Below are 18,147 nucleotides of genomic sequence, written 5' to 3'. Positions count from 1 at the left end.
GCCAGAACACAGGTACATACACATATACTACTAAGGACATGATGTTGTAGTATTAGTGCAGATTTTTCTTAAGTGATATTCACCTGTAATCAAAAAAAAAAAAAAAAATCACATGAAGGTCAACATTTTAAAATAAAGAACCAAAATGAGGGTAAGCTACCTCCAGCATCATAGGCCCCAATGCATCCTTGTCGATGACGCCTTGCCCTGTAGATGACACATCTGACTTCTGCACTTCATCTATGTTGGCAGCTGCTGCTTTCTCTGCAACAAACATAAGTATGAATTAAATGGTGGTGCTATTTCAAGGGCAGAGTGACACAGAAATATTTTTATTATAGTGATTTTAAAAAATCTTAAGTGGGATCAGATATACCTATAAAAGAGAGCATATCCATACTGCCCCTGGACAAGAGAAGCATCTTGAAGTAGAAACTAGACGTTAACTTTTCACCTCCAGAACCTGTGGCTCTTTCAGACTGCTAAGAAAATGAGTTTAGAGATTTCATGCCAGTCCCTGACAGACATTTTTTCTAGATTATGAAACTGCTATATACTATGGCACATCTGGTTTCTACTCAAGAGATTCCCCAAACTAGGATAAAGGAGGGTCTGTTATTCAAAATTCAATGGCATAATCTGAGATATAGCTGCACACATTTGAAGAAGAAATTTTAACAAAGAGTTCTGACCTGCTATGGCTGCCCCCACTTGACTCCACAAGGCCTTCCTTGAGTCTTACTGTTCTACTTTTGCCACATTCACCTTTAAAGTGACTGGGAAGATCTAGTCCCTACCTTATCCAAGGGATTTCATGATTTAAAGCAGAGGGAAGAGGAACCCTGTCCAGCTTCCAGGGAATGTCAATAGCTGTCCTTTGATCTAACAGAGGTGCCTGGCCCATGCTCCTGGACTGAAACTCTTAAGGAAGCTTTCAGACCTACATGGCCAGGAGCCATTCTACTATGGATAACACTATTTTATAAAAAAGCTCACAGGAGAGAGATGCATGTTTATCGAGATATGTGTAAACTAGTTATTTCTAGAGCACCAAAAGAGTGTAATAGATATATATCAACAACCTGCTAGAAAATCAATGCACCAATTATTTGTACCTGAATAAATTATATCCTTATTTACACTGCATGTTATCATTGTAATGAAAATGAAAAAAAAAAAATCCACAAAAAAAACTTGTAACTCAATTTAGCACTCATAATCAATCTGCTTTCCTGAGCTTGGTAATGGGCGATGGGGGATTTTATACAATATTTTTAAAATCTGTAAAGTCTAGTTTGTAAAACCTAGAAATAATTAGGAATTATTCAGATTCTCCAAATCTTGTTGCTCCCAAGCTTCCACGATGTATATTTATGAGTGAAAAGAGAAGATGACTTGTGTAATTCAAGTGCAAACTCAGCCACTTGGTAGAAGTACAACTCACAGCAAAACACTTTTAAGGCTTTGGTTTCCTTGTCTCCTTTTGGATGTCAAATTGGATCAAGAACAAAGGGAATGATAGATAAAATACACTTTAACAACTACAAAAACTTCATACATTTGGTCACAGAACTGTTTTGTATTGTGAGAGCTTAGTAGGAGAAACTGAGCTGTTTGCCTCTGTATATCCTCAGAATTGTCTTTCCTGAAAAACTAAGAAATTTAAAACAAAAAACTACAAAGCTGTTTATAAATCTATTAGGCTACAGTATTTATATTTACTGCTTCTTTACTGAACTCCACGTGTAATTTCTTTGTAGAACTATCATAAGCAGATTGTACCTAATTTTTGAACTACTCTGCTACCTTCCACATTTACTTCCTTAGATCTAAAAAATTGTGACTGTCTATAAATAGATATGACTTGTCCAGTAGCATTCATAGCTCAATACCATGCAGATGTGTCAATCCTTAACTTTCTTTTGGCCACATTCCCTGGTCCTTCACTACTAGATCCTGGCTCTCCGTGGGTGTGGACTCGCCCCAATTCCTGAGCCAGTCCTTCCAGAGAAGGAGATATCAAGGTTCTCCAGTGAGAGGACACAGGACTGGCTCAGCTGATTATAGCATGTCTCCTCTTCCCTCCATTTTTTCATGGCCCAAAGATCCAGAATAATAAATGTACACTGGGACATATCTTCTGTCTTTTGGCCAGTTCACCTCTGAGCTAGAGATTTTTCCTCAGGTTCTGCTCACTTTCACATCTGCCAATACAGAGTCAGGACTTAAGCCATCACCTTCCTCATCTAATTCTGGTGGACATTTTGCTGTCAGGCTGGCCTGGACTTTTCTCATATATCACATGATATCCATGGAGTCCCCCTGGAGGTGAACAGGGCTTGCACCTCTTAAATGGCCTACATTATGAAGGTCCTTGCATGCCTCAGATTAAAGGCTGCATGAACTTCATCAGTACCAAATCTCAAAATCCATGGTACTGATATTATGAACATACGTAGTCCTGCACATTTTCATTTTTTTTTTTTTGTCTTTGGTATGGTGGCAGTCAGTGTGGAGGAGCAAGTCTGTAGCCTTTGCTTTGCATTCTCACCATCTACAGATGTACCATTCTCCTACCAGAAACATCCTTCAGCAGCAGCAGTGATTCTTAAATTGGAATGCTGTATGTGAAAAAACCCCTCCCCAGGGTATCTGCCAGAATTTGCAGTGGGAGCATGCACACAGATCAAAGGCTTTCCTTGCATGAGAATCTGATACATTCCTAAAGGGTATCCCCACTCTCCTACCTTCTGCAGTTCTAAAACAACACACTATAAGCCAATTTCATTAAGTGGGGGACTATCTGAATCCTCTCAACAGCTAGTACTGTCCTTATTTTAGAGTAGGTTCTAACTAAACATTTGGCATGTGACTGACAGACTCTCCACCATCACTAATCCCAGGAATAAGTGAAGTTGAAGGTGGGTGGAAAGAGGAACCATTTTCCCACTATTTGCTTTGCTGGCCCTTCAGAGTACAGGGAGAAGACTGGAACAGGGAAGAGGTGAGCAGAGTCAAGGAACCTGAAGGCTAAGGATTCTTGGGGGAGAACTGGTCTTAAATAACAAATCATTTTGTTTTGACATATTAAGTTTCAAGTTATCTCATCTCTCAGGGCCCCAACTTCCATTCTTCCACTATTACAACTTGTCATTTCATTCCTTTCAAAAAATGAATCTGGACTAGGAGTAAAGCTTGGGGTAGAATGCAAGGCACTAGCTAGGTTCAATCCCCAGTTCTGCCAACAACAAAGAAAAAAAGGAAGGAGGCTAAAGAATGGCCTTAAATTAGGTAATTGCTGGGGGAGAGTGAGAGATAAAGCATCAGCTGCTTATCAAAAGGCAACACTACTGCCATTGGCCCCTAAAAAACCTCAGGGTTGTCCTATGATATTCTGATATCACAATAGTTGTGATTTATTGCTTTCTATGGTGTCTATACTAATGCTACATTTTAGGGTAATAATGTTTGTGATAATCCCCTATTATTGAATCTTTAGAAGATAAATCACAAGACTTGGTGAGGTATTTATATTTTAAGGATCTGATAATGATTCTTAGGACCTAAATTCATCTATTAATATTTTATGTGGAATTTGTAAAACTTAACAGTAAAATAACTCCATCAGACAGATTCCTAAACAATGATAAGTCCTTATGTCTGAGCATTCTAAATATTCTAGCAACATGCTCAAGCAAAGAATTTCATACTTGTATCAGAAGATATATTGAATCAGGACCAATTGGCATTGTATTTCATTATTAGGAATACACAGATCAGGTATAATTTGGGATAAGGACCTAAAAGTTAAATTAGGAGATGATCTATATCTGATAAAACATGTGTTTAGGGGTACTACTGGAAAATCTGGATAAAAATAATTCCCTGAAAATTATTTATAATAAATTACAAATATGCTTTTTCTCTTTTTCAAAGAACGTATCTTTAAATCTTTAAAAGAAAAACAACAACAACAAACAGCATATAAAACACATAACAGAATGAGCAACCTATCTGAGTAAATGAGGAGGTCCAAGAGTGCTTTGGGTGGGTGCTGAGTACGCAGCCCGTAGAAGTGGAGTATACAACCCTTGCTGGCTGACAGCTCACATACTTCAGTCAGGAAGCCAAAACAATTATGAGCAAACCAGATGACAACAGTAATGGGCTAAGCTGCAACAAACAATTTTAATTTCACAAGCACAGAAAAATGGCTGGACATAGCTGAAAATATTTCATGTGCGTTAAAACTGAGCTGGAGTCCACGGGATATGCAAGTAGATGGCAACAAGGAAATGGGTGGAAACGGATGTGTGCCACTGGGTCACTAGGAGATCTCAGCCTAGCCTTGGAAATCAATATTTAGGAATACTGACAAAAATTTCATCTAATCTGGAGCTCTAGTAACCTGACTAAAAATGAAACTATAGGGCTGAGGCTGTAGCTCAGTGGCAGAACACTTGCCTAGATGTGTGAGGCACTGGGTTGGATCCTTAGCACCACATATAAATAAACAAATCAAAGCATTCTGTCCATCTACAGTTACACACACACACATACACAAGAAACTACAAATATTTTCACAAGATCAATTTGAAATTATATTAGTGGAACATGGAACATGTGACTTGAAAGAAAACTCCAACTGAGTCTGTAGATTAATTGCAAGAGGATTCTTTAAAAATATTGCAATTTTTACATATATGCAATTTATGTACATTAAAAGAATGAGGAATTTTCATTACTATGTGAACAAAATAAATATGAGCCAAGGGGTAAGAACTTGGGGCATTTCACTCCTGTTCTCAGAAGAATGTTCAGAATATGAATATTTTCTAACCCATTTGTTATCTATTTTTCAATTCTGTACTGAATTTGTGCTTTGATCATTTCTCAATATTAAACATAAATCAATAGTACGAAGAGATAGAAAACACCCAGAAATATGGCTTTACCAAATTAACTGGAATCTAAATTAAACTGGCACCGAATTGATGCTATTTGGGTACTTTTCATGAAATAATTGCCACTTCTCTTCAGTGTTCGGTTAAACCTTGAAATTAAATAGGAGGAGGGGGAAGGTTAGGAGAAGGAAGAAGAGAAGGACTCCTTTGAGAATACACTATTATGTTAACGGGACATATACTGGTATCTTGACAGAGCATTTCAGTAATGAGTATGCTATTTTTATGTTCCAGATAAAAATATGCTTAAATCCTTAGATATATTTATACTTCTGTAAGTACAGCATTACTATACTGAAACACACTATTTAATATTTTAAAATTAGGCAGTTTTCTCAGCGGTCACAAACTATATTTAGTTTTCTATATTTTGCATCCATTAACCATAAAAATATATTCTGTTACAAAAATATCCTTCAGTAAACTCAACAGTAGAAAGCTAGTCCCAGAGTTTCATATGATCACAACCTTATGAAATTCTCATTATTACAGATGGAACTCTTGAATTGGAGAAAGAGATGCTAAAATTCAATTTTTCAGAGCCTAAGAAAAGATTTCTCCTCTATGCTTTGACTGCATCATGTCTTCCATTATTCTTTTTAGATAAAGAATATGACCTAAGAAAATAATAATGAAAATGATTCTATCCTTTTCTTCATTCCTATTAATTTCTAAAAATCAGAACATAGCGCTTTTTTTTTTTTTGAGAGCAGCACACTTTACAAATGCAAAACCCTGAGTGGAGAGACTGTCCAAGGATGCCTGTCTAATCTTTCTCTAACTAGCCTTTCCTCCTGGGTGGCTGCTTCGAGAGCAATCCCTCCTGGTCCCCTTCTCCATTTGCCTGCACTCCAGAAATCCAATACCAATTAATTAAATTTCCAGTTTCAAAGCAAAGAACAAAACCCCATCTCTTTAGGGACTGTGTTAAGATGAATCATACCACAAACTAGGGGGAAAATCATTAATATAATATTCCATATTTTTATAAATAATTATTATTCATGTTTTCTCTCAGAAAAAAAGGAGAGGTAAATAGGGAAGCATTTGATCTCTATAAATATAAGTGATTTAAAAATACAAGGAAATACTCTTTAGAAGAAGCTTGATTAAAATGCTTTTTATCACTGGTATACATAGGTATAAATTTCAAAGTAAAATTCCAGTTTTTTGGTGAGAACAGCAATAAATCAAAAATTGATCCTAATGAAAAATTACTTTATCTGTAAAAAAGTACATTAGATATTTGTAAATCATAAAGTAGTGTTTTGTTTTTTTTAAAGACCTTTATACATTCTTCTAACACTGACTTTCATTTATCACAGAGTTTATTAGGCAACTGCACTGAGAACACAATCTCAGAGTCTTTCCTCAAAACACTAGGAAAACGGAGTCCCATCCCTTCACAGGGATGGCAGTCCTGGCTCAAGGGACAGCCACATGATTTTTCTAACTCTAGCAGAGCAGTGCCAACCACCACTGATTACTTGGAAACCTACATGCGGTTTCATGCCTGCCCATTACAGGGTAAGGGTGATACTGCCATTATGGCAGAAGCTAATATTCTTTCTTTCTTTCCTTCCTCTTTTTGGATCATCTGAAAAGGCTGCAGAAAAGTTGTGGACATTGGCCTCTCTTTTAAAAAAAGTCAGAATTCAAACAAATAGAACTCACTGTAAAAATGCATTAAAGAGAATCCACAAGCGATTTACACATACATTAAAACCTCTTTGCACTGCCCATGTTTAGATATCTCTGACATGAAAGCCAATTAAAAGTTTAAGTTATTTTTATGTTTGGTCAAGCATGAAGATAGTTGCTTTTGCTGAGGCTATGTCACTTAAAGCATTAGAATCTTTGACTAAAATGAACCTGATACTTTGTCGAGGTTTTATAATTAATTCCACTGCTTCAAAATTGGGTAAAATCACTCACCCAGAAATCTATCAATTTTTCAGAGGACTGATGTCAAACACAAGTCTAATCACCTCCACAACAAATTTTAAGACTCTACTGGGAATACATCAACAATTTCCATCTTTTTTTTTTGCATTTAGAAACTGGATGGCTTCCGGTGAAGTGACTGTCAAACCCCAGCAGCAGTGAGACCCATGCAGAGCAAAGAAGTCACTGAAACAATGACAGGCAGTTTCTGGCCAAGCAATAGATTAAACATTACAGGAAAAGTTATGTAGCATCTCAAAGGTTCTAGAAGGTAAAACGAGAGAATTATGCATCTGCACCCAACTAAAATTAGAAAAGCTGCCATATGGCTCTGTGAAGCCAGCAGCACATTCTTATTCATTAGGAAGCATTCTGCTAACATAAAAACACAAGGCCCTTCCTGTGCTCTCCAAATGTGTTTATCTTTTCAACATTAATGCACTATATATCATCGAGCTGCTGAAATCTCCTGCCGTGCATATTAAAAACGCGCAGCTGCACTTTCTTTAGTAGTGGGAGGAACCTAAGCCCCAAGTTGCCTCCCTCTCTTTCTGACATTGAGTTCCTTGTTAACGACCATGATTTCCCTTCAGCAACAAGAAACAGCAAAATCAACCAATCTCAAGGCCATCTCCCAGCAGAACGCTCTCAAGCTCTGCTTCAGAGAAAGCAACAGACGTAGTTTCGTTTTCACCAATGGCAAGACATGACTACTTAAAGAGAAGCAACACTCATGTCACAAGTTTGAAATTTGTTGGTCTGCATTTAAAATTAACTTACTACCTTATCAAGAGAGGATGGCCACTAGGAAAGACTCTGGGTGTAAACGGCTGGAAAATGCCTTTGTTCTTTGTAACTCTAATTCATTCTGCTGTCACACATATTTATTTTGTTTAACACTCCACATTTTACCTATCAGTATTGAATTTATTGATAGGTAAAATGAACAGTGGATAACCTTTCATTGTAAACCATGTGAGTATAGAACAATTTGTCCAAAGTCTCCCTTTTAGATAATTTAAGTTTTTACACTTCACAGTTAAAGTCCTGTAGAGGCTCAAAGACAGACCACATAAAGAAAACAAGAAAGATTTAAAAAGCAGGCATACAGTAAACCACTCAGATAGGAAGAGAACCTTTGGAAACACTGCCTCAGGAGTACTACAAGTTAGCTGGGTATGGTGGCACATGCCTGTTATCCCAGCAGCTCAGGAGGCTGAGACAGGAGGATCATGGTTGAAAGCCAACCTCAGTAACTTAGTGAGGTTCTATGCAACTCAGCAAGACCCTGTCTCTAAATCAAATATTTAAAAGGGGCTGGGGATGTGACTCAGTGGTTAAGCACCCTTGGATTCAATCCCTGGCACCCCAAACAAACAAACAAACCCCCAAAACACAAAAACAGAAGTGCTGTAAGTTAATGAACTGAAAGGCAATAAGTGCATCTTTTAAGTTTGTTCCGGCTGCACTCACTCAATTGATGTGACCATGGTACATTTCTGTATCTTCTACCTCCATGGACTACCGAAAGGTGAGGTACAAATACAATGAGAACTGCTTATTTAGCATAAATTCTAACTCCTTGGGTTTAGCTTAAGGTTTTAGAAGCTATCTAGATTAGGAAATGAAGGAATCATATTTTTTTTTTTTTTTGAAGACTGAACAATGAGAATAAAACTAGATAGAAGGAAAAAATAAAAACAAAAACCAGTGGGTGTAAAGAAATTAAAAATGAGATTAAGTTATGACTCCACGCTAATTCAGAAGATTTGGGGCAGCCTCACAAAAGACAAAATTATATAAATGTTTAATTTCTTTCAAATATACTTGGTAAATCAAAAGCAAGGTCAACAAAATTACACTGAAGAGCACTAACGAACGCCTCTGATAAACAGATTAAATATGAGAGTTATATACACAAAAGTTGTTTTTAAAATCCTCAAAGAGACTTTGGTTTGAGAAGTATGAATATTTCATCTCCCAAATCCTGTTTATTGGCACAACCAGCCTCATGTCCCAATATTCCTACAGTACACCTGGCAATATTAATGCCTGGCTGCCCTCTGTCCCTCTCTTTGAAGACTGGTTCTGCTCCAGAAGGTTCATTTCAATTAAGGAATACCCCTTACTCTGTTTTCCTGATGCTCTCTGCCTATCCCCATTCTAACACTCTACTTAATCAGGGTTCCCTTTCACTGCATTGTTGGCTCCTAGGCTATGTGCCTGGCACATAGTAGGTGCTCAAAATTTTTTTATAGTCAGAGTTGAAATACATTCAACGTAGCCAAGATCCAAAGATCACCAATGTCTTTACAGAAGTTAACTGTTTGAAGAGCTTTATTGCACAGGTAACAAAGGGGAGAAGAGACTTAATTTAAGACTCTGCTTTTTGGAATCAAATATTAGATAAAGATAGGATGAGGAAAATGGTCAGGATATATGGGATAAGGGCATCAGGATCATTCCCATGGTGGTTAGGCCACTGGGAGGAGCCTTTAGGAAAGTTATTTAATGTTCTTTCTACACCTGAGAGATGAAGGAAAAGGGGAAAAACACACACACATACTTAAAACAAACCAATTTATTAATCCAGATTCTCATTTAGGAAGTTATAACCTGCTTCAGATGAAAAAGTAGTTTGGGCATCAAGGGAGTTTTTATCAGACCAGGGATTTTCCCAGTTACTCACATCTCTTTCGAAAATAAATAAACCTACTGGGGGGGAGTTCTATAAATTGTCACATTTGCCTGGGGATCTTGTACAAAGAAGAGCTTTATCAGGTTTCGTGTCCCTCCCACACGGTGTGCTGGGAGAAGCCTTGGCCTCTAAGGATAAGGTTACCCCTGAGCCAGGAGAGCCATCTAGAAAGTGTGATTAGCTAGAGGGAGGGCTGAAATCCCTTGGAGATGCTGGCAAATTCAACTTTGGATACCCAATTATGGAAATAAGCTGAATGCCATAAAGATATTGAATAACAGTGCAGGGAAGAAGGGCAGAGGGAGGGAGGAAGGATGGGCTGGTGACTATACTTGTGTGATCCTTTCTCTCCATCCCTGCCACCAGCCTTCACTTTCATCACAGGGCTTTACTCTCAGGCCTCAGCTTCAGTGTTCATGGTTAATGTGGCTATGGAAGGAGGGGGGGCGGGGGCGGGGGCGTCCCAGGCATCAAAACCATCCTAGTACCTGACCTTCATCTCTCCCCTGGGGTCATCCTTCCATGCCCAGGAGTCTCTGTGCTCCCCACTCTTTTTCACTGATGTGCACCTTGCTCTCTGATTAATTTTTATGTTCTACTTCTCAGACCTGCTTATTCTCTATGCATGTTTTTCTCCCACCTGGGTTATGTCTTCCTTTCTGTTTCTCTACAGACATAGGACCTGATGCTATTCTAAGGGGATCGCTACAAGGAGTTGTGTATCCCTCTCCCTGCCCCACTGTGATTCTAACAATACCACAGGGAGGTTAAAACTCTCGGCTTCATTTTGCTTACTACCATCTATTCCCAGTCCTCTCATTCAGGCCTCTGCTTGAGCAATCATGGGAGGATCTTTTTTTTAAAAAGCAGGTGTTCCCAATTTAAAGTACCTAATGCAAAAATCTGATAATAGAACACAGAAACATCCAATTTAGAGACCTAAAACAAATTATGCTAAATCATATCTGAGTAGAGAAAGCCAAGCATTGATACAGTAAGAGACCTCTACATAAGTATGTGTAATATAGTGGTTCTGGCCAGCCAAGGAAGGTGGGGGAACACTGGGGCTCAGAAGTGGGCACACTCTTTAGGGATCAAGCAACCAGAATTCACCTGAACAAAGGCAGTGACTAGAAGGTGAGTGAAGAGTATCTATCAAGTCAAAAGCTCTCTGCAGACAGGACTAGAGAAGACCAGGGCCCAAGGTATCTACTCTCTGGGTGATGAGGCGCATGGTGGGTAGGGGTCCCATTTCTCAAAAAATTTTACAATCCCACACCACCCAAGTCTCTATGGTCAACAATGTCTAGTACCTAAGAATTTGGTTCAGTCTAGATCAAATCTGCAAGTTTACAACCAAGGCAAAACTGGATAATTTTTAGACAAATATTTAGTGAGGAAAAGAAGTGGTCATACAAATTAGGTCTTGTCTCAAATATCTGAGATCCTTTTCCAGAAAAGAGCTGACACCATCAGGTAGCATCTTAGATGACCTATGCCAAATTTGAGTAAACCTGTTGCAATAAAGGATCTGCTTTGTTTTGAAGGCCAAATATATGCCATGAAAGAGTTTTCAAAAACAAAATTCGCTTACACAACAGAGAGACATCTGATTTGTATTTATAAATTTTTCAATACACATACCCAAACTTAGTCCAATTGTACAAAAGGATTGCTGAATTTAGAGTAGGAGATCAGGTCAAATGGCGAGAAAAAAAGAAAGACTGGGAAGTATTACAAAAATAATCCCCAGATAGGTCTTCCTAATTTGCTAAAATATGATGTTTCTTTATGGTTACCAGTGTACTCTAAATTCAGAGGACATTCTAGAAAAAGAGTTTCTGTCAAATCTCCATTCAATAGTTACTTCATTTCATAATGACAATAGGAGTAGATCTTTATAGTCACCTTTTAAATTCCTTGCGGTATGATCTCTCTCCAATGTAAATAGTAATGGCTGTGAATCATCAACTAAACTTCCACAACTATTTAAAGCAGTATGCAATTAAAAATAAAGCAAGGGTCAGCTTTACTCAGAACTGACATGCCTCGACCAGGCAGCAGGAAAGGCAGTGAGGGCCTTGGAAACTGCTGGCACCTGCATGTTTCAAAACCCAGCAAGAGTGAAGAGGAGAGATGGACATGATGTGCACACAGAAGTCAAAGTGAAATTAACAAAAGCCAAGATTTTCCAAGTTTCCTGAACATGGTAACCTATCTTTTCCGTGACCATATCCTCTTCTTTCCTTATACATGTAGTTCTCCAGCAAGTTTTGCAAATTAAGGGGAAAAATATTGTGATACCCTCAGTAACTTAGTAATTCCTGGGAATTTTATATTGGTTATGTGTTCTCAAATACAAGGACTATACAAGTAATCAAATACATTTGCAAGAAATCAGAACAATTATCTTATTTAAAGCCTGAAAATTTGTTCTATAATAATATTTATAGTCATGAGAGATAGACATACAAATAATGAACACTCTGGCTATCCAATGGATAAGACAAAAAGAAAAATTCTCAGAAGGTGAATTATGACTATCCATATAGATCATGGACCATACCACAGTTCAGTACCTAATAATATATACAAAACCCCCTATTTCATAGTAATTAAGTTATCCCTTATCAAATTAACTGGTTTACATAAGCTTAAAATTAGTATTGTTTTTACATATACTTGTGATAAGAGATGTTTCCAACACTCTAAGCATTCAAATACTAAAATAAAATCATCACAAAATGTGTTTTTCTAACTTTCAATCTTAATCATCTATTTAAGTTTCCAAATGCTAGGTGATTTAGTATAATACTATCATCAAGACTTCAGAAAAGCTCTATCCAATGGCATTTTGAAACAAGTTTAGCTTTAATGCAGATGGACGTTTGGAGTCTAAGAAACCTGTTTTTGGAAATCCTGCCTGCCAGGTGATGATGGCTTACAGGTAAGGCAGACAAAGTGGCTGCAGATGACTGATAGGACAGCTGGACAGGCCCAGTTTTCAGAAGACTACAAGAGCAGTAGGCAGCCTTTCTTTACTCTTACTAGATGGGGATGCTCTCCTGGTATTTCTTGTAATTCACCTGCCCCTCAAAGGGGCTAAATGCTGTCTTAGATTTGCTTTTTCAAAATGTACTGTTTGTTGTGGTTTACTGCATCAGTGGACAGTGGGTTTCCCAGAGACTAGAATGGTGGCAGTTGCCAAGGAAAATATTTGGCTGCATATAGGGTTTCCTGAGAGCAAGTTAGTACATGACCTCAATCTTTCCCAAGCTTATCATAATGCCGTAAGGCTGTGCTGATTCAGCAAAGCAATCCATAATCGCTTGCAAAATGCCCCTGCCTCACAGGGATGTTATGAGGCTTAATAAAATAATGCATGTGGAACACTTTGAGCTCTATAGAAGACAGGCGCTGAGTAATAACACTGTTCTGCATTCATAATTACAAGCAGTCTTACAAAGACAAGAATCTAAAGTGACCGGCTCACAAATTACAAATAAACTACAAATAAAGTACTTCAGATAACAATACAAATAACTGTATGATAGAGAAAAATCTGAAATTCTTCAGGTTTAAAAATGGAGAGGACAGACTTCATAAGGCTAAGTCAAAATGAAAAGAAATAGACAAATTTCCACAACAGGAAAGAATATTACATGCCTTTGTGATAAAACAAATTGAATCAGAACCTTGTAAGAAAATATAGTTCATTACAATTATTTTTGAGACATTGGTATTAATGCATTAAATTTAGTAACATTTCTATGGTTTTCCTACCAATAAATTTAAAATTTAAGCCAAAGTCAAACAATAATGGATTTCTTTGCTTTAGTTATCAAGGATAACACAGAAAACATAAATTTAAACTAACACTGAGATAAAACATGTATATTTTTTCAAATATAATTTTTTTAAAAAAACATTATAATAATGCTGCTTTTTGGCCAACAGTATTTGTCTCATGGATGGAAATGCCTGACCCTTCTCCCTCCAGACAAGCCCAGCCAGGGGAACATGATGCATTAAAGTGCACTTCAACTGGAGTGTGTCCAATTGAGCAGGCCAGTCTGAGGTAGCAACACTGGCTTCTCAGGTGCCACCATCTTTACTGACTCGTGTCTTCTGGCTCAGCAGATGTCATTTCTGTTGGAGAATCTCAAAATTCCAGAGGGTCCATCCAAATAATTTACCATCTACACAGATATCCCTAAAATGTACCATCTGACTTGAACTGGATCTTCTTGTGAGATGGGTCAGTGGAGAAAACAACTAAGACTCCCTTAAGGGCTCACCAGACCAAACATACAGATGGGGCAAGGAATTTTACTTTCTAATTTCTAACTGCATCAGAGATCTTGATCTCCTCAAAATAAGATTTTACAGGATACTGCAAAGTACCTAAGAAGTTCCTCAGAGGAATATGGAAGAGAAGCAACATAGGGAAATGGCCACCTCCTTATAAGAATTTTCTTTTCAAAATAGTAGGTTTTTTTTTTTTTTTTTTTAAGAAATCATGATATTGGGTAGTTGGAAACAAAGACAAAAAGGGCAAGCTTTGCCCTCTTTGGGGTTTAACGCAGGTACACTGTTTAAGGTCAAGCCAAGAGCTAAGATGGGGTTAGTGGAATGTCTTTTTGAAGTGTGAGAGACTTACTTAAGAATTGAAAATCTGAAATTTATTGGCATTAGTTTTAGCACGAATTTAAGTATTTTATTTATTTAGCTGAAACACCCAGCTTGTGTAGAGGGTTAAGTTTAGGAAACAGCGTTGATCTGGTTGCTGAATGAATAGAGACTCTAATTATCTAAGATTTTCACTAAGAATGCTTTCATCAGAGAATGAACATGGCAAGGGCTGATTACTTAACCCAAAATAAACTTCCATCAACACACCAGGAACAATGCATACACCTCAGGATGCTAACGGGGCCTAATTAGTTCTCTGAAGTGTAGCAGCTCAAAAGAATTTTGGAAAATAAAAATGTGAAAGCTAGTGATCTTTTATATTGCCCTCTCAGGATAAACCAAGTTGCAAGGAAATTAGACTTAAAAGTCTCAAAAACTTAGGCTAAGAACAACTTCTACAGAAATAAAAATAATTTGCTAATTTTTCAAAGTTAAACCCAGTTAAGTGGCGGACTTAAAAGAGAAAAACATGCCATCATTGAACTACAAAGGTGTCTACACTAGTTTAGTTACAGGATCCATCCTTTCTAAGAAAAGCTTGAGTCACTAACTCAGGAACAGAACATTTAAAAACCCATTGGTGACAGATCTTTTCTCACATTTATCCTAATATGGAAATTGGGAGTTCAATTTAAGATCTTGATCTCCTCAAAATAAGATTTTACAGGATACGTGCAAAGTACCTAAGAAGTTCCTCAGAGGAATATGGAAGAGAAGCAACATAGGGAAATAGCCACCTCCTTATAAAAAGGAAAGTCGAAAGACAGTTGGGAGAAGATGAACAATCAAAGTGACAATGTTATGAAAGAGAAAAATGGGTTAGGAAATCTAAACGTTAGAATTATTTTTGGGAAAGATTCTTTGATATGAGAACTAAAAGAGGTAAGTCTACTGAGTTTGCCTCTAAAAGAGAAACTGGTAGATAAATGACTGTGGCACAAGAATATCTGATATCATGGGTCTTTACGAATGCTGACATTGAACTCATTCTACTTTCAAGTTCATGATGTTCAAGTTCAAGTCCTTACAACCCCATGGGTCATTTCAGGAAAACAAAAAATTTTTAATGGAAATTTTTTTAAACAAAAATAATTTTACTGTATCTTTTAGGCAAAGGGTGAATGGACAGAGAATATATTCTTGCAATTCTGATTAACTACTATGCTGAGTAGATTACCAGAGATAAAATTGCTCTGACTCTGAAACCACTAGGTAGAGATTTGAAACTCAAAGGTCCACGTGGTCAGTCAGGTAATGCATATTCACTTTGAGACAACACGTGCCAGTTCAAGAGACAGAGCAGGTTCCTGCCCACTCCTCAAACTGCATGGACGCCTCACCCACATTTCCTAGCATTCCTTTTAGAACATCCTGTGGCAAAGGAGCTCCTCAAAGATCAGCCCAAGGTTTCCTCTAAGAAGACATAAGCCTTACTTTAATTCTTATAAAGTAATCTAAGACCCACAATGTACCAGGTGTTCTTCCTGTCTTTCAACAGAACCTAAGGAAAGAGAGAAAAGTAGAGAGACAAAGGGGACGGGAGAGATAAACTCAAGTGGGATAAATCTTTACAGAAGTGAAAGGAAACCACAAACATTTTCTGTGAGATTAAGAGAGATAAACTGAGGGGTTTCTAAAGACCAAAGATGATGTGGAGAGTAGACGGAGACTGAAATCAAGCTTCCCTTATATTTCAAAGAACATCTGAAAAACAATTTATTGAATTTTTAAGACTTCCTGAACATTAATGACTTTTCCTTTATTATTGTACTTGTTATATTTTGCTTTACTTGTTATTAGCAGTAATAATTCTTCAACAATCTTGAAAAAGTTGTCGGGAGGATGGCTTGCTTTGGGAGGTGCCATAAAAAAAAAAAAAAAAAACCTGAATTTTGTGCTGCAGTGGACCAGAGAAGAAAAATCCCATCAGAAATAAAGGCATGGTTAGTGGAAGCAGGTGACCTATTATGAAGACAGGTGACCTTTGTCCAGAGTCTCTGAAGATTTGCTCTGTCAGCACGAGCCCACAGGAGCGCCTGGCTTCCAGACTGCCCACACCCCCATGTTTGGATATCCCCACCCCCCCACACCAGCCCTTCTGAAACATTGCTCCTGTTCTAAGAGTCTTGACTGGTGCTGCATGGCAAGCAGAGGCTTGAATAGGGAACAGGTCAGGATGGTCTACTAGAGAAACCATGCTCCAGGTCCCTCTAGACATATCTAAGCCAGGACATAGCTCTCCAGGAATTATATGGATGTGTAGATGGACTGGCCTCAGTAACCTTCTACTCTGTAATAAACATCAGGTGGCTGGGTCCTGTCTTTTAGGGCAAGAAGGCTATTTTGAATATCAATAAAAATAGAGTCCCAGAGGATAGTATCTATTACTTGAAATGACACAGAATAAATTTAGTAATGCTTCTAAAAGAATGTATATCTTATTTTTAATATCATCTCTCTATATTTGAAAGATAGCTGTATACACCCCATATATTAAGAATCACTCTAGTTAGAAGCATTGTTAGTAATGATAGGCTTGTAGAACTGCTTCAGGAATCCAATCACAAAAAACTGCATTTTTTTAAAAATGGAAAATACCATACCCTCTGTTCCAAACAATTAACAGGTTGAAGACTCTCCATATTTGTTTCTTAAGAAAGAATGACAATGTGGGAAGGAAATTGACTCGCAAATTCAATCATACCAGAGTGAGACAAAAATAGTAATTTTTTTGACTATTGACAATTTCAGCACTCAAACAATATTGCAAATAAAATGTACTGTTTTTCCTCCAAATCTGACACGAAGGATCTATAAATCAAAATGCCCTTATGTTAAAAGAAAAAACACTTTAAGTAGGTGAACTTAATTTAGGGACAGAAGAATAATCATGTAAATTATGAAAGATTTTGCTTTTCTCCCCCCTTTCCTTTTCCAACCCCATCAGATATAATAAAATAAACACAACACTTGGAATCTTATAAAATGGTGGTATATGCACATGACTCCTAATGGAGAAAGACTTAAGGAATCACCACTGTATCAAGCAGCATTCCAGGCCTAAGGAAGGAGAGGAAACAGACTCCCCCAAATGATCCAGGAATTCTGTTGTCTGCCATCACACATTAACTGGGAGGAAAAAGCCATCATGGTGATGAATGTACAGAAAGGGGCAATACACCAGTACTGGCATTATTTATTTCATTTTTATTCCACAAGATGTCCAGCAGGACTCTAACTGTAGTATAGATGATCAAAGTTCTAATATTGGAAGAATAGAATCCAAGTCCACTAGAACTGAAACCTCTCTTTCCTGGGCAAACAAGTAACTTTTCTGCGTGAGCATACTGAATTTGGGCTTTCTTTTGTACAAAATTACAAAAAGGAGATACATAGGCAAAAGTACCTTTCAAATAGGCATGGATATCCATAAGTTTAAGTTTAAATATTTGAAATCTCACAAATTCATTTTTTAGGTGGAACAGACCCTATATGATCTTGGGTACAGCTAGGTACTCTTGGCTCTCAGATCCATTCCTTTACTTTTGGTCAAAATGCAATGAATACTGCAGTGGTCACAGTGATTGTCAGCAAAGTCTATTATATCTCCAATATATTTCCTGAAATGGGAAAACATACCTTCTTGTCAAGGACAGAGCTGTTGTGTATATAGAGGTTACACTGCACAAATAAGATGGATAGATAAAATGATAAGACAATAGAACATTCACTGTGACAGAAAAATTCTTCATCTGTACATAACAGGGTACAAAATGAATGTTCTAAAACAAACTTGGTATCCAATTTTCTGGCTAAATATCAAGAAGACTTTTTTGGATTTTTTTTTTT

At 37.4% G+C, this 18,147-nt stretch overlaps 1 protein-coding gene across 12 annotated transcripts in view; it reads right to left on the bottom strand.

Moving 5' to 3' along the window:
• Positions 1–18,147, bottom strand: part of Ncoa2 (nuclear receptor coactivator 2) — a 264,620-nt gene that overhangs the window by 59,101 nt on the left and 187,372 nt on the right. For all 12 annotated transcript variants that reach the window (XM_071602300.1, XM_071602298.1, XM_071602304.1 and 9 more), the window contains one exon: positions 161–264. In XM_071602300.1, coding sequence (XP_071458401.1) covers positions 161–264 — 104 coding nt within the window. The remainder of the gene's footprint in view (positions 1–160; positions 265–18,147) is intronic.

The sequence above is a fragment of the Marmota flaviventris genome, chromosome 15 (genome assembly GCF_047511675.1).
Source record: "Marmota flaviventris isolate mMarFla1 chromosome 15, mMarFla1.hap1, whole genome shotgun sequence".
Classification (NCBI taxonomy): domain Eukaryota; kingdom Metazoa; phylum Chordata; class Mammalia; order Rodentia; family Sciuridae; genus Marmota; species Marmota flaviventris.
The sequence above is the reverse complement of the archived record's forward strand: the minus strand, read 5'-3'. Positions and strand labels throughout refer to the sequence as shown.